Raw genomic sequence first — 18,055 nt, forward strand, 5'->3', positions numbered from 1 at the left:
TCTTGGAGAATGAACATAGCTATAGCATTTACTTGTGTTACTTCATTGTTTTTTACTTTTCATTACAGTTTCGAATGTCTTACAAGTATCTTTTTTTTTTTTTTTTGCTTGAATGTCTTACAGGTATCTTAAAGCAAGATTCACGTTATGTTCCAAAGAACCTAACAACGTGGCTTTCTCCATTGAGGGCAATCATTAAACATTTGCAAATGAATGCATTTTGGAAGAGGTCTTAGATTTTAAAACAGCAGTCAGCATAATTAACAGATAGTTATGTGCTAAGAATTTTTTATCCTAACGGTATCCTCTGCTTGGATTCTGGTTTGAACACAAATATCCAAATCAAACAGCAACTACATATAGAATAAATAACATTATGCTTTATACAAAACATGTGAAAACGGCACCGAGATTGATTCTAAGTGAAAAGAAACAGCTAAAAGGATCCTAAAAAACATTTAGGATCATATGAATAGTAAGAGGAGAAATGCGAGGAATATGAATTTACAAAGTCTCATGGAGAATGTACAGATCAAATTTACCTGAATGCTATTTATAAAGGAATTGTTGATCATATAATGACATTATTTATATACACGAGTAAAATACACTGAAACTGACACTTGATACAGGTGAGTTTAACCTTGGCTATCACCTGAGAAAACTTATTTATCTCTAACAAGAAACTTAAAAAAGGCAGTCACCAGGAACATATATATTGTAAAACACATTCTTTCTTCAACAAACACATGAAGTAGCTATTACAAGCTAACGTTTTTGCAGAATCTCTTTGAACTGCTTTCCCAGACAAATTAAGAATTTTATTCTAAAAATAAGCTTCGTAGAAAAATTATAATGATACTGCTAGTGATAACATATTGAATTCATACAATTTCTTTCTTCCAGGCAATTGATAGTACAACTCCAATGCAAAATGTTATTGATGTGTAAGTGTTTTGTTAAAGAAGACTTTGAGCATATAGCTGAATAAACAATGGGAAAAGCAGTCAAGAAAGGTAGGATAGGCCAATCATCTCTCTTAAAAGGTTAAAAAGGATGGGTAACCTGACAGATAGGAGGGAGGTGAAATAGCTGCTTCCATAATAAATTAATTTAAGCTCTGGTATCTGAGAAATCTGTGTTTCCAAGGCTTGAACACTCTTACCAGAATTAACTTCCTAAGAAATCAGTCATTCTGCATTTAATACATGCATTCATATCCATGATATAGATTATTATTCCTATTTAAAATAGATTAAATAGGTACTAAGTTATAAAGCCATCAGGCCAATAGCCCATTTTACTACTTCTTTAACTAGCTGAATTATTATTATTATTATTATTTTTGCGGTATGCAGGCCTCTCACTGTTGTGGCCTCTCCCATTGCGGAGCACAGGCTCCGGACGCACAGGCTCAGCGGCCATGGCTCACGGGCCCAGGCGCTCTGTGGCATGTGGGATCTTCCCGGACCGGGGCACGAACCCGTGTCCCCTGCATCGGCAGGCAGACTCTCAACCACTGCGCCACCAGGGAAGCCCTAGCTGAATTATTTTATTCAACATCAGGAAGTTACTAATTAAACACACACATACACACTCCCACTCTCACACCTTCACTGAAACTTTAGATTAAATAAAATGATTATCTCCTTTGTAAAACAGCTTATAACGTATTAACATTCTACCAAAGAAAGAATTTTCAATAAGAGTATCACCAAAAGCAAAGATACTATCAATAAAATGAGTTTCAATGTTAAATGAATCTTTCACTAAATTATCTCAACTTTGTCTCTTTTACTAAATTCAATGGAACATCATGTTAAAACAAATGAAATGAATAAGACCCTTTTTGTGAAATACCTAATAGTGACTGAGTGAGCATATGAAAAAAATTGTAATATAAAGAGTCAAAAGTTAAAATCCTCTGCATTGAATTCTATAAGTCTCTCTCTCTGAGATGACATTATCAACAAAATGTATTAAAAAATTTTAAGACCTATTTGAAAATTTAAGTCCATTAAGTTTTTTAAGGCTGAAATTCAAATTTGGAATAATGTTATCACCTACTAGTGACAAAAAGTAATTTGTAATACCACCAATAAATTGGTGTTTCTAAAATCAATTCTTATTAGAATTCCTGATTTCCTAGGAAATACTATTTGAATCTAGAGAGAGACTATACCATTTCTGTTCTAAGCAAGATTTAACAAATGGATGATGTTGACCTTAGCCGGATTATCATTTTGGCCAGTAACAGTTACAGGGTATTATTATAACATAGAGATTAGACTATTTTAAGTATCTTAGGGAACAAATATAGGCCAAAAAATAGTTAATAATACCTAGGATTGGAGTGTTCATGATGAGAACGGTGCTTAGATAAATTACTAGTGAAAATACATTGTTTTAGCTTTTAAAAACAATATGCAAAATGTATGAAGAACCTTAAAAATGTGTATACATTTTCACCCAATAATTTGATTTCTAAAAATGTATTTTGAGGAATTAATTAAAGATGCATATAAAGGGTAATACAGAAGAATACTCACCACAATGTTGTGATTTTTTAAGGCCATAATAATTAATTTTTAGGTCATAAAAGAGGAATGGGTAAATAGATTATGGGACACATTCTGGCAATAGAATACTACACAGGAACTCAAACCCATGTTTTCAATTAACACACAAAATGCCCATAATACATATAGTGTCATCTGCATACAAATAGAATATAAAACTATATGTGCAGTATGATCCCAATTTTGTTTGAATAAATAAAAGGAGGGAAGGATATAGGAAATACACCAAATGTTAACAGAAGTCCTCTCTGGATTTTATTTTTTCCTTTTGTCAACATTTTCAGTGATGCTTTTGTAATTATGAGAAAATAAAAACCTTTAATGTTAATTGAAAAAAAATACATATACAAAGACCTGTATTCAAATATACCTTGAAGCCTGAACATTCTATTTAGGGATGTTTCACTATAAATGTTAACACAAGAGTAGGCTTGGGTTCAAACTTATCTTCAATATTTGCAGGTCCTGTGACTGAGAGACATTCAGTAATATATTTAAGTTCGACTGCTCACTTGTAAAATAAGGCCAGTAGCACCCATTTTATAGGGCTGTTGCAGGATTAAATGACATAACCCACATAAGCTTCTTAGCACAGTGACTGGCTAAGTTAAAAAATGTTACTACTGTTATAACTGTTTTTATTACTATGACAACTATTATATGAAACTTTAATTCCTCAAATCCTTTTTGAAACAAGTTGGAGCACAAATAATAGACATGGTATATATACACTTGATAAATATCTGAAAGCTCTATTCTGTGGTTCATAAGCAACTTTTTTGTGTTTCTCAGGTAGAGCTTTTTGTTGTTATTGTTTTGAATAAACTTTTTATTTTGGAAAACCTTTAAGTTTACAGAAAAGTTGCAATAACAGTACAGAGAGTTCTCACATACTCATTACTCAGTTTGTTTCCCCAGTGTTCTCATCTTACATTACTGTGGTACGTTTGTCAAAACTAAGAAACCAACATTGATATATTACTATTAACTAAACTCAAGACTTTGGTAATTTCAGTATTACCCAGCTTAACCAGACTCAGGCTCCAAATGACTTTTTGTTAGGTTACCAAATTCAAAATCATCTCTGAAAACTATGACAAGGACAGCCAGCTGTCTCTCAATATCTATTACTCTTTTTCCTTCAACAAAAGAACTTCTGAATTTTAGGTGAGCACTTGGCTGCCCAGGACAAAGACCACATTTTCTAGCTTTCTTTGCAGTTAGGTGGGCATATGATTGGGCTGGGACCAAAGAATGAGTGAAAATTATATGCATTACTTCCAGTTAATGCTCCTAAAATGATGGGTGTATACATGCTGTGTTTTGCTTCCCCTTCTCCCTCCCTTATTGCTGGAATATGGACTTGAGTCAGGAGCTGGAACAGCCATCTTGGAGCTAAAAATGGAAGTAGCATGTTGAGGGTTATAGAACCAGCCAGCCCTGGGACTCCTACTTCCCAGTTATTACATAAAGAACAAACTGCTCAATCTATTAAGGTTGAGTCTTTGTTTCAGTCAGCATCCTAAGTAATACAAGTCTCTTTAAAACAATGTGCCATAGCTTCTAAAAGTGATTTCTTTTGTGTAATGGAATGAACAGAAATGTAGTTTTTTTATGGTGACCATATCAAAGAAATGTTTGTATGTCTAAGTTTTGATATGCTTCCTTTTCTCTATTCAAACCTTCCACACCTCTTCCCGCCTTTTCACTTTCAGTTACTATGGATAAATTGTCTATGGTCCTTTCTAAGACCAGTCCCTTCATTTGAACACCGGATCCCATCCTCTTTTAAGGACCCCATTCCTGCAGTAGTCCCTCCCTCTGCAGTGTCAAATATGCTGTGATAGTCCCACCTTAAAATTCAAAACAAACAAAAAAACTCCATCTTCAGTTCTCCTCCAGCAGTTACTTTACTGTTCCCTTTAAGCTAAATTCCAAGAAAAAGGTATCTTATAATGTCTCTACTTCTGGTTCTCCACATTTACTCGTCAGGCTAACTCCAATCTCACTGTTGTCACTGCTGCTTCACTGAAGCTACTCTTAGCAAGGTGTCTAATAATCCCCATTTTTCTGAATCCGATAATAAATACTGAATTCTCACCTTACTCTATCAACTATATGACTACACTGTTCCCCCACACTTTGAAATACTTTTTCTACTTGACTTCCAGAACACAATTTTCTTCATTGTCTGCTTGCTTCTCAGTCTCCTCTGCTACAGCTTCCCCCTCTTTCTGACTTCTGCACACTGGAGTGCCTTAAAGCTTAGTTCTCACCCTTCCTCTCTATCTATACTATTTAAATACAGAAGTAAAACTAAAGAAATATGGGGATTATAGATGATCAAAATGTATTACAAACCCTGACAATGGAAAAATTATTATCAGCCATCAAGGGAGAGGGAAGAAGTAAGAGGAAAAGTGAATGTTAACTCCCTTCGTAACAGGGAGTCTAAAAAACAATTCTAACTTCTTCTTAATGTTTTTCATATTTTTAAAAAACATTAGGTCTTTTAAACAATCTCTGATACACATACATACATATGTTCTTACATTCAGCAACAGGTTTCTTTTTCTTCTGTTGCATTTTAGTAAATTAAAAAGAAATAGTGTAATAAACCCCTTTGCACATTCACCCAGCTTTAGCAATTATCAACCTATGATCCATCTCATTTCATCTCTACTCACCATTCACCCAATGGATTTTTTTGAGGCCAACCCCAGAAATTATTTTACCTGTAAGTATTTCAGTATTTGTCTGTGACAGATTGTAAAATATGGCCACAAATTCCTTCCATTATGATATGTACCCTCCTTCCTTTGCAATGTGGTAAGACTGGTTCTCCCATCCAGAGGAGGGTATCTATTTCCCCACCCCTTGAGTCTGGGCTGGTCTGGTGACTTGCACTGATCAACAGAATGCTGCAGAAGTGATGACCTGTCACTTCCAAACTGAAGCTTCAAGAAGCTTTATAGCTTTTGCTTCTATTCTCCTGGAATACTACTGTCCAGAGACTGACAGGTAACAAAATATATTGAACATATATCTAATAACCTTGGGCATATGTCTTTTCATAGTTTTGACAGTGCATCTTTGGGATAGAATCCCAGAAGTAGGATTGTTGGGTCAAAGGGTAAATGCATGTGTAATTTTGCTAGATATCGCCAAACTCCCTCTAGGGGGTGTGCCATCTTGCACTTTTACCAGCAATGAATGAGAGTGCAAGAGTGCTTTTAATATCACTGAAGTAAAATGGTTGCTGCTTTGCCAAAAGTATAAACATTCTTATGGTAGAAAATGTCAAAATAATCATAGACTGATTTATAGGCAGGATCATTAGATGGAAATGTTGCTGATACATATTATGAGGAAGAACAATGGATGACTTTTGGGCCTGATAAAGTGCTGGAACACCCTTATTATGTTCATAGAAGACCTTAGCCCTACGAAGGGTCTCTTCTTGGCGGGCTAAGAGGTAGTCTACCTCTCAGTCTCTTGGCCATTTGTGCCATGGACACAGACTGGGCATGTGCAAGGCAGTCTGCTGTGAGAACTTAAACAATGAATATTAAAAAGTTCCCAGACTTTCTGCATCTGGTGTTGACGTGAATAAACTCTTACTTTACCCCGGGGATGTGCTGTGTAATGTTCCATTTGCCTCACCCCATCAGCAAAGGAAGCAAACCTTTAATAGTGTCTATAAACAGTCTGGATATGCTTGAACAGATTGTGTAATTTTTCTCAGCAATTTTAAAATATCTTCTTGACCTGAAGACTATCTCATTTCCATTTGCCTTATTTCCCCTAATTTTACTGAGTCATTCTTTCACTGGTTCTATCTCCCAGATAGGGAGAAACGACAGCCTGGCCTTGGGAGTTGGAGCGGAGGCAGAAGATGGAAGGGATAGTTTTGGCGCAGAGGCACCAAAAACAGGGAAGGTTGGATGGTACTAATTCGACTTCTTGGGTTCATCCTGAAATCAAATCCCCCCCGATCTTTTGTTGGCTTCATTTGGAAGCTCTCTTAAGTAAATTTAAATATAATTCTTTTTATTTAAAATGGTGTGTATATTACTAAAGACTCAATCACAAAATAACAATTCCAACTATTTTAAGCAGAAAAGGATAGGACAAGGAATTAGGGACTGGTTTGAGACTGAGTTTCCATGAATGATTCCTAGAACAACACAGCAAAACTGGTCATGGTCCAAAGGCTGGCTCTAGAAACATATTGTATTAGCTGTAATCCAGGGATTAAAGAATCATGCTGTGTCTGTCCAATCCATTCCAGCAAAATGGAGGACTTGAGTAATACCACCTTTCCATTCAACTTGGTCCCAAATCCAAGGAGTAAATGTAATTTACCAGAATGAGTAAATCTGGTTGGTGGAACCTAAAATCATACCCAGAATTCTAGCTGAAAAGGATTTTAGAAATGGCAATTTTTAGCTTTCCTGAATTTATAGAAAAATGTATACAAAATACATCCCCAAAAGATATGTCAAATCAGTCTATTTCTCTATTTGTCCATTATTACCACCTAGTCAAAGCCACCACTATCTCTCTGACTGCTGCCAGTCTCTACTTTCACTATTAGCTCAGCAATAGCTTTCATTGCTCTCTGAATAAAATCCAAATACCTTATCACAGTCAACAAAAGCCCTACAGGTTATGGTCTCTTTTTATTCCCCTACCTTTCTGACATCATCTCCTACCCTTATCCTCATTAATCACTATATGCTCCAGCCGCAACAGTCATCTTTCTGTTTTAAACACACCAAATCCATTTCTTCCCTACCAGCCTTTATATTTGCTGTTCCTTCAGTCTGGAAAACTCTTCCCCCAGGTATGTGCAGGGTTTGCTCCCACATCTGTATTCAAATGTCACCTTATTACAGAGGCATTCCCTGACCAACCTATCTAAAATATCACCAACCCTGGTAACTCCTACCTTTACCCTGCTCAACATCATTGTACACCATGTAAATTAAAATCTTTATATACCACTATACCCTCATCAGAATGATTAAAATTAAAATACTATCTAAAACAATCCTGAAAAAGAACTAGATTGGAGAATTTACCCTACCTGACTGGAAGGCTTACTGTAAAGCTAAAGCAATCAAGACAGTATGGTACTGGCATAAAAGTTCACAGATTGATGAAAGGAACAGAATAGAAAGCTAAGAAATAGATCCACACTTACACAAATCATTTGATTTTCAATAAAGGGGATGAAGCAATTTAATGGAGAAAGGAAAATCTTTTCAACAAATGACACTGGAATATCTGAGAAACCATATGGAAAAAAAAGTGAGCTTCAACTCCTACCTCACACTATACACAAAAATTAATTCAAGGTGCAAGAGACCGAAATGAAAAACCAAGCTTTCAGAGGAAAGCAAGGGAGAATATCTTTGTGACTTAAGGTTAAGCAAAAGTTTCTTGGATAAGTCACAAAAAACAACAACAAAAGAAGAGAAAAAATTAATACATTAGACTTCATTAAAATTAGAAACATCTGTTCATCAAAAGATACTATTATGAAAATCATGTTGGAAACCACAGACCTGGAGAAATATTTGATGATAGACTGGTACCCAGGATATTTAAAGAACTCATACAACTCAATAATTAAAAGACAGGCAACCTAATTTTTAAAAACAAGTAGAAGATTTGAAAAGATATTTCACAAAAAGTAAAGTATACGAATGGCCAATAAGCACATGAAATAGTGCTCATTTTTTCATCAGTCAACAAAGAAATGCAAAGTAACACTTTATATATCAGTATACACACAATGAAAATGGCTAAAATTAAAAGATTGACACCAAATGTTAGCAAAGATATGATACAACAGGACCTCTCATAGACTGTTGGTGGAAATGCAAAGTGACACCTCTGTTTTGGAAAGCAGTTTGGCAATTTCCTATTATATATTACATATGATCCCACCACTACTCTCCTAGGTACTCACCCAAGAGAAAAGAAAGCATGCATTCATTCAAAGACTTATACATAAATATTCACAACAGCTTTATCTGCAACAACTAAAAACTGGAAATAAGACAAATGTCCATAAACAAGTGAATAAATAAACTAGTGGTGAAATAAGGAAATACTGTTCCTCAATGAAAAGGAATTAACTACTAATCACATAACATGCAGAAATTGTAAATTAATTATGTGGAAGGAAAGAATCCAGTCAAAAGTACATACTGTATGATTCCATTTATATAAAATTCTGGGAAATACAAACTAAACTATAGTGACAGAAGGCAGATCAATGGTTGAGAGGGATGGGAGGGAGGTATAACAAATAAGCATGAGGAAACTTTTCGGGATGATGAATATGTTCACTATCTTAATTGTGGTGATGGTTTAATGGATACATACATATGTTAAAATGTATCAAACTGTACACTATAAGTATGTGAAGTTTATTGTATATAAATTATACCTCCATTTAAAATATCAGCTAAAGAAAACAATGAGAACCAAAGAAACACTTTAATACCTATTTATGATTTATAATTTGTATATTTAAGTACTCTGTAATTTTACTACACATTAAATTTATTCTTTCATTCCTTAGTGTCTATAGTTATTTTAAGATTATTATAACAGTAATAGATTAATAATTTAATGGCCTATAAAAAACACTGAAATATTATTTTCTGTAATAACACTAAAATATTATTTTCTAAAAATGCTTCCACACATGCTCTATATTAAAAATGTTATACTTAAGAACATTAATATATTAGTGATATGCTCAGAGGTAAACATTAGTTATTTTCACAAGAGTTCAGCAAGTAAACTAATTTTCATAAAAGATAATGTATATCTGATTTCCAATTAGGCAATTCACAATGATTTTCAACCAATAATGGTCAAATAAATATACTTTTAAATCTTGGATTTTCTCCAGGTTTTCCATCTTTCCCTTACAAGACTTAATTTTTTTTCCATATTAGATTGTATTTTTTAAAACTCAGATGTGCTATTGAGGAAAATTAATTTCTTCCCCAAATTTTTCTGGGTTATTTTCATTCTAACTCCAAAATTATACAAAACACTGTAAAAGAATCCTTTTAATGACAACATATATTGTCATAAGTGTTTTACTAAATATGAATATACAAAACAATTTATATATTACCTGGCCACATCCAGGGGCAGTACATAGAAAGGGTTTGTCATCACTCATATTCCACAGGTCCTTGTATTGCCTATAATAAAACATTAAGAAATGGCTAAATGTTTCACAGTACAGATTTTTAAATAAAGAACAACTTAAAATGTAATATTATTTGATTTTCACTAAGCTTATCACCTTCTATCTGAATGTGAAGCAAAACACTTTTATTGACATTTTAACCCCACCTTCCATTTTCTTATTATGAACAGAGACATGTAAAATGCAGATTTTATACTACAGAAAAAAATATTAGGGGGCTTCCCTGGTGGCGCAGTGGTTGAGAGTCCGCCTGCCGATGCAGGGGATGCGGGTTCGTGCCCCGGTCTGGGAAGATCCCACATGCCGCGGAGCGGCTGGGTCCGTGCGCCATGGCCGCTGAGCCTGCGCATCCAGGAGCCTGTGCTCCGCAATGGGAGAGGCCACAGCAGTGAGAAGCCCGCGTAACGCAAAAAAAAAAAAAAAATATTAGGAACCCTGATCTATCAGGCTAAATCTTTCCTGTTCAGTAGCATAAGTGCAGAAAGAATGAAATAATTAGAAGATAACCACTTTAAACCCCAATGAAATCATGGACTAGGTAACTATCATCAACGTCTGATAAAACAATCAGGAACAAAGGTGACGGGAACTTTATAAAGGCTGGGTCAGGTTGACAGCATCTGAACTCACAGGTCAGTCTTAAATTAACATCACTAAAAGTGAGACAAACATTATGTGCCCCCTGATATGATGCAACAGAAAGCACACAAAGGATTCTTGGGGGGAAAAAAAGTCAAGCCTGAATCTAATCAAGCCTCTCTAGATCCAACTACAGGAAATATAGGAGATAGAAAAACATGTCAAAAGGGGAGACAGCAGAAGCAAGAAGAACTACAATTCTGCAGCCTGTGGATCGAAAACCACATTCACAGAGACAGACAAAATGAAAAGGCAGAGGACTATGTACCAGATGAAGGAACAAGATAAAAACCCAGAAAAACAATTAAATGAAGTGGAGATAGGCAACCTCCCAGAAAAAGAATTCAGAATAATGATAGTGAAGATGATCCAGGACCTTGGAAAAAGAAAGGAGGCAAAGATGAAGAAGGTGCAAGAAATGTTGAACAAAGACCTAGAAGAATTAAAGAACAAACACCTAGAAGAATTAAAGAACAAACAAACAGAGATGAACAATACAATCAATAACTGAGAACTACACTAGAAGGAATCAATAGCAGAATAACTGAGGCAGAAGAAAGGATAAGTGACCTGCAAGACAGAATGGTGGAATTCACTGCCGTGGAACAGAATAAATAAAAAAGAATGAAAAGAAATGAGGACAGCCTAAGAGACCTCTGGAACAACATTAAACACACCAACATTCACATTATAGGGGTCCCAGAAGGAGAAGAGAGAGAGAAAGGACCCGAGAAAATATCTGAAGAGATTATAGTTGAAAACTTCCCTAACGTGGGAAACGAAACAGCCACCCAAGTCCAGGAAGCGCAGAGAGTCCAGGCAGGATAAACCCAAGGAGAAACATGCCGAGACACATAGTAATCAAATTGACAAAAATTAAAGACAAAGAAAAATTATGGAAAGCAACAAGGGAAAAATGACAAATAACATACACGGGAACTCCCATAAGGTTAACAGCTGATTTTTCAGCAGAAACTCTACAAGGCAGAAGGGAGTGGCAAGATATATTTACAGTGATGAAAGGGAAGAACCTACAACCAAGATTACTCTACCCGGCAGGATCTCATTCAGATTCAACGGAGAAATCAAAAGCTTTACAGACAAGCAAAAGCTAAGAGAATTCAGCACCACCAAACCAGCTCCACAACAAATGTTAAAGGAACTTCTCTAAGAGGGAAACACAAAAGAAAAGGGCCTAGGAAAAAAACCCATAACAATTAAGAAAATGGTAATAGGAACATAGATACTGATAATTACCTTAAACGTGAATGTATTAAATGCTCCAAGCAGAAGACACAGGATCACTGAATGGATACAAAAATAAGACCCATGTATATGCTGTCTACAAGAGACCCACTTCAGACCTAGGGACACATACAGACTGAAACTGAGGGGATGGAAAAAGATATTCCATGCAAATGGAAATCAAAAGAAAGCTGGAATAGCAATACTCATGTCAGATAAAATAGACTTTAAAATAAAGAATGTTATAAGAGACAAGGAAGGACACTACATAATGATCAAGGGATCAATCTAAGAAGAAGATACAACAATTATAAATATATATGCACCCAACACAGGAGCACCTCAATACATAAGGCAACTGCTAACAGCTATAAAAGAGGACATCGACAGTAACACAGTAATAGTGGGGGACTTTAACACTTCACTTACACTAATAGACAGATCATCCAGAGAGAAAATTGATAAGGAAACACAAGCTTTATCTTTAGACCAGATAGATTTAAATGACATCTACAGGACATTCCATCCAAAAACAGCAGATTACACTTTCTTCTCAAGTGCACATGGAACATTCTCCAGGATAGATCACATCTTGGGTCACAAATCAAGCCTCAGTAAATTTAAGAAAACTGAAATCATATCAAGCATCTTTTCTGACCACATTGCTATGAAATTAGAAATCAGTTACAGGGAAAAAAACGTAAGAAACACAAACACATGGAGGCTAAACAATACGTTACTAAATAACCAAGAGATCACTGGAGAAATCAAAGAGGAAATCAAAAAATACCTAGAGACAAATGACAATGAAAACACGATAATCCAAAACCTATGGGATGCAGCAAAAGCAGTTCTAAGATGGAAGTTTATAGCGATACAAGCCTACCTCAAGAAACAAGAAAAATCTCAAATAAACAATCTAACCTTACACCTAAAGGAACTAGAGAAAGAAGAACAAAAAACCCCGAAAGTTAGCAGAAGGAAGGAAATCATAAAGATCAGATCAGAAATAAATGAAATAGAAACAAAGAAAACAATAGCAAAGATCAATAAAACTAAAAGCTGGTTCATTGAGAAGTTAAACAAAATTGATAAACCTTTAGCCAGACTCATCAAGAAAAAGAGGGAGAGGGGCTTCCCTGGTGGCGCAGTGGTTGAGAGTCTGCCTGCCGATGCAGGGGACACGGGTTCGTGCCCAGGTCTGGGAAGATCCCACATGCCGCGGAGCGGTTGGGCCCGTGAGCCATGGCCGTTGAGCCTGCGTGTCCGGAGCCTGTGCTCCGCAACGGGAGAGGCCACAACAGTGAGAGGCCCACGTACAGCAAAAAAATAAAAAGAAAAAAAAAAAAGAAAAAGAGGGAGAGGACTCAAATCAATAAAATTAGAAATGAAAGAGAAGTTACAATGGACACTGCAGAAATACAAAGCATCATAAGAGACTACTACAAGCAACTCTATGCCAATAAAATGGACAACCTGGAAGAAATGGACAAATTCTTAGAAAGGTATAATCTTCCAAGACTGAACCCGGAAGAAACAGAATATGAACAGACTAATCACAAGTAATAAAATTGAAACTGTGATTAAAAATCTTCCAAAAAACAAAAGTCCAGGACCAGATGGCTTCACAGGTGAATTCTATCAAACATTTAGAGAAGAGCTAACACCCATCCTTCTCAAACTCTTCCAAAAACTTGCAGAGAAAGGAACACTCTCAACTAATTCTAAGAGGCCACCATCACCCTGATACCAAAACCAGACAAAGATACTACACAAAAAGAAAATTACAGATCAATATCACCTATGAATATAGGTGCAAAAACCCTCAATAAAATACTAGGAAACGGGCTTCCCTGGTGGCACAGTGGTTGAGAGTCCTCCTGCCGATGCAGGGGACACAGGTCCGTGCCCCGGTCCAGGAGGATCCCACATGCCGCGGAGCGGCTGGGCACGTGAGCCATGGCCGCTGAGCCTGCGCGTCCGGAGCCTGTGCTCCGCAGCGGGAGAGGCCACAACAAGGAGAGGCCCGCGTACCGCAAAAAAAAAAAAAAAAAAAAAAAAAAAAAAAAAAATACTAGGAAACAGAATCCAACAACACATTAAAAGGACCATACACCAAGATCAAGTGGGATTTATCCCAGGGATGCAAGGATTCTTCAATATAATGCAAGTCAATTAATATGTGTGATATGCCATATTAACAAATTGAAGAATAAAAACCAAATGATCATCTCAATAGACGCAGAAAGAGCTTTTGACAAAATTCAACACCCATTTATGATAAAAACTCTTCAGAAAGTGGGCATAGAGGGAACGTACCTCAACATAATAAAGGCAATATATGACAAACCCACAGCAAACATCATTCTCAATGGTTTAAAACTGAAAGCATTTCCTCTAAGGTCAGGAACAAGACAACAATGTCCACTCTCACCACTATTATTCAACATAGCTTTGGAAGTTTTAGCCAAGGCAATCAGAGAAGAAAAAGAAATAAAAGGAATACAAATTGGAAAAGAAGAAGTAAAACTGTCACTGTTTGCAGATGACATGATACTATACATAGAGAATCCTAAAGATGACACCAGAAAACTCCTAGAGCTAATCAATGAATCTGGAAAAGTAGCAGGATACAAAATTAATGCACAGAAATCTCTTGCATTCCTATACACTAATGATGAAAAATCTGAAAGAGAAATTAAGGAAACACTCCCATTTACCATTGCAACAAACAGAATAAAATACCTAGGAATAAACCTACCTAAGGAGACAAAAGACCTGTATGCAGAAAACTGTAAGACACTGATGAAAGAAATTAAAGACGACACAAACAGATGGAGAGATATACCATGTTCTTGGATTGGAAGAATCAATATTGTGAAAATGTCTATACTACCCAAAGCAATCTACAGATTCAATGCAATCCCTATCAAATTACCAGTGGTATTTTTTTTTTTTACAGAATTAGAACAAAAAATCTTAAAATTTGTGTGCAAACACAAAAGACCCCGAATAGCCAAAGCAGTCTTGAGGGAAAAAAACAGAGCTGGAGGAATCAGACTTCCTGACTTCAGACTATACCACAAAGCTACAGTAATGAAGACAATATGGTACTGGCACAAAAAGAGAAATATACATCAACGGAACAGGATAGAAAGCCCAGAGATAAACCCACGCACCTATGATCAACTCATCTACAACAAAGGAGGTAAGGATATACAATAGAGAAAAGACAGTCTCTTCAACAAGTGGTGCTGGGAAAACTGGACAACTATATGTAAAAGAATGAAATTAGAACACTCCCTAACACCATATACCAAAATAAACTCAAAATGGATTCAAGACCTAAATGTAAGACCGGACACTATAAAACTCTTAGAGGAAAACATAGGAAGAACGCTCTTTGACATAAATCACAGCAAGATCTTTTTTGACCCACCTCCTACAGTAATGGAAATAAAAACAAAAATAAACAAATGGGACCTAATGAAACTTAAAAGCTTTTGCACAGCAAAGGAGACTATAAACAAAACGAAAAGACAACCCTCAGAATGGGAAAAATATTTGCAAACGAATCAATGGACAAAGGATTAATCTCCAAAATATATAAACAGCTCATGCAGCTCAATATTAAAAAAACAAACAGCCCAATCAAAAACTGGGCAGAAGACCTAAATAGACATCTCTCCAAAGAAGACATACAGATAGCCAAGAGGCACATGAAAAGCTGCTCAACATTACTAATTATTAGAGAAATGCAAATCAAAACTACAATGAGGTATCACCTCACACCAGTTAGAATGGGCATCATCAGGAAATCTACAAACAACAAATGCTGGAGAGGGTGTGGAGAAAAGGGAACCCTCTTGCACTGCTGGTGGGAATGTAAATTGATACAGCCACTATGAAGAACAGTATGGAGATTCCTTAAAAAACTAAAAATAGAATTACCATATGACCCAGTAATCCCACTACTGGGCATATAACCAGAGAAAACTGCAATTCAAAAAGACACATGCGGGCTTCCCTGGTGGCGCAGTGGTTGAGAGTCCACCTGCTGATGCAGGGGACACGGGTTCGTGCCCTGGTCCGGGAGGATCCCACATGCTGCGGAGCGGCTGGGCCCGTGAGCCATGGCCACTGGGCCTGCGCGTCCAGAGCCTGTGCTCCACAACGGGAGAGGCCACAGCAGTGAGAGGCCGAGTATCGCAAAAAAAAAAAAAAAAAAAAAGACACATGCACCCCAGTGTTCACTGCAGCACTATTTACAATAGCCAGGTCATGGAAGCAACCTAAATGCCCATCGAGAGACGAATGGATAAAGAAGATGTGGTACATATATACAATGGAGTATTACTTAGCCATAAAAAGTAACAAAATTGGGTCATTTGTAGAGATGTGGACAGACCTAGAGACTGTCATACAGAGTGAAGTAAGTTAGAAAGAGAAAAACAAATACCGTATATTAACGCATATTATATGTGGAATCCAGAAAAAATGGTACAGATGAACTGGGTTGTAAGGCAAAAATAGAGACACAGATGTACAGAACAAACGTATGGACACCAAGAGGGGAAAGTGGGGGTGGGGGTGGGATGAATTGGGAGACCGGGATTGACATGTATACAGTAATATGTATAAAACAGATAACTAATAAGAACCTGCTGTATAAAAAATAAATAAATAAAATTTAAAAAGAATCTTCTAACCTAAAAAAAAAAAAGAAAAAAGAAAAACATGTCAAACAACATCACCAAGCTGGAATTAGCCAAATTCTACAGGACAAAAGACCTGGTTTCTTCAAGAAACAAACGTCATGGGGAACTAAAGAAAAGAGGAGGTAGAGGAGGGGAACTGTTTTAGATTAAAAGAGGTCTAATAAACATACTAAACAAAATGCAATCTGGGGACTTCCTTGGATCCTGATTTGAACCAAACAACTACAAAAAGACATTTTTGAGTCAAGATTATTTTCCTACTTTTTGATATAGACTTAAAGTTTCCAATTATTCCTTCCATTAACTTGTAGGTTTTTGTTTTTGCTTTCTTCATAGAAATTACATATAACAACTATATTTGACAACTAAAAATTCTGTAACATTGTTTCTTTTTCAACACTAGTTTGTTAACCTTTCAGAAATAAGTTTCTCTTCAGGAACAGAGATGACAATCACTATTATGGCCAAATTTGGGAAGTGCTAGAATACTGTTTTTTGGGGGCAAGACTTTTCAGACTTTATGTTCAAGAGAAATGACCAGAAAGAAGAGCACCTAGAATACAGCATTTTTGCCACATCCATTTTCTATTTGAACCTTTTTCACAGAACATCTCATGGGACTAGTATTATCTGGAACTCATTTTAGGAGAAATCAAAACCCTAAAATATGCTTATGCTTGTCATAGTTAAGTGTATTTTGATGCTCTATTTGATAATTTTAAAATACAATAGAAGTAGTAGCTAAACTACATACTAAATAAGTATTTTCTTATTTATGAAAAACACTTGAAATATTTATCTAGAAATAACCTATGAGAATTTTTATAATCTAAAATATGAAAAAAGCACAAAATACCAAATATTGCATACACACCTGGCAGAATTCACATGTAACTTGAATTTCATAAGTTGTACAACTTATCACGTCCTCTTTTTCATGGCAAGGATACTGAAAAATGAAGTGGTTTCACACTGTTAAATATAGTTTTGAAACATTTCTTGAAACATAGTAAAACAATAAAAACACTCAAATAATTACACTCTTTGTAACACTACTGTCATCCAAAAACCCACTCACTATTAAGAATCTTTATAATAGAGCACTGCTCCTAAAATATGAACACCCATATAAATGCCTTAAACATAGGTATTAATATATCCAACTCCACCATAAAGAGGGTAAAGGAGAAACATTTAACTTAGCCTTTAGGGCTGTGGTTGAAGAGCAGTAATTAAAAGAGTGAAAATTCTGACTTTTGACGTCTGATGAAAAGATGAGATCTAGTATTTCAAAATATCTATTCAGAAAGCTTTAAGTTTTAAAAAATGTAGTCAGTGATGGTCTGGTTCTCAGCCTAATTCATCACTATTTGTCCCAAAATGTAATGATAGTTGATCTTTATAAGAAGTTCCCTCTTCCCTAACTTTATAGCTTACTTATTTGACATTAGCTTAAGGACAAGTACAACATAGTTGATCTATACTGATGGCTGATCTATATAAGGAGCTCCCTCTTCCCTAACTTTACAGCTTACTTATTTGACATTAGCTTAAGGACAAGTACAACATACTTAAACTATGTTTAAACTATGAGGGTCAGTGGCTCATCTTTAAACTCTGCTAATCCTCCATTA

At 35.9% G+C, this 18,055-nt stretch overlaps 1 protein-coding gene across 3 annotated transcripts in view; it reads right to left on the bottom strand.

The window, feature by feature from the left end:
• The window catches only part of ATF2 (activating transcription factor 2), a gene marked incomplete at its 5' end in the record, with an annotated part of 67,185 nt that extends 49,858 nt beyond the window's left edge, over positions 1-17,327 (bottom strand). For 2 of the 3 annotated variants that reach the window (XM_079710167.1, XM_079710168.1), the window contains 2 exons: positions 9,742-9,811; positions 17,296-17,327. In XM_079710167.1, coding sequence (XP_079566293.1) covers positions 9,742-9,811; positions 17,296-17,327 — 102 coding nt within the window. Of the gene's footprint in view, positions 1-9,741; positions 9,812-17,295 lie in introns of those variants that run through there. The other variant, XM_079710169.1, reaches the window with a different exon arrangement.
• Between the last annotated feature and the right edge of the window lie 728 nt (positions 17,328-18,055).

Source organism: Hyperoodon ampullatus, assembly GCF_949752795.1.
Source record: "Hyperoodon ampullatus genome assembly, chromosome: 8".
In the NCBI taxonomy this organism is placed as follows: Eukaryota; Metazoa; Chordata; class Mammalia; order Artiodactyla; family Ziphiidae; genus Hyperoodon; species Hyperoodon ampullatus.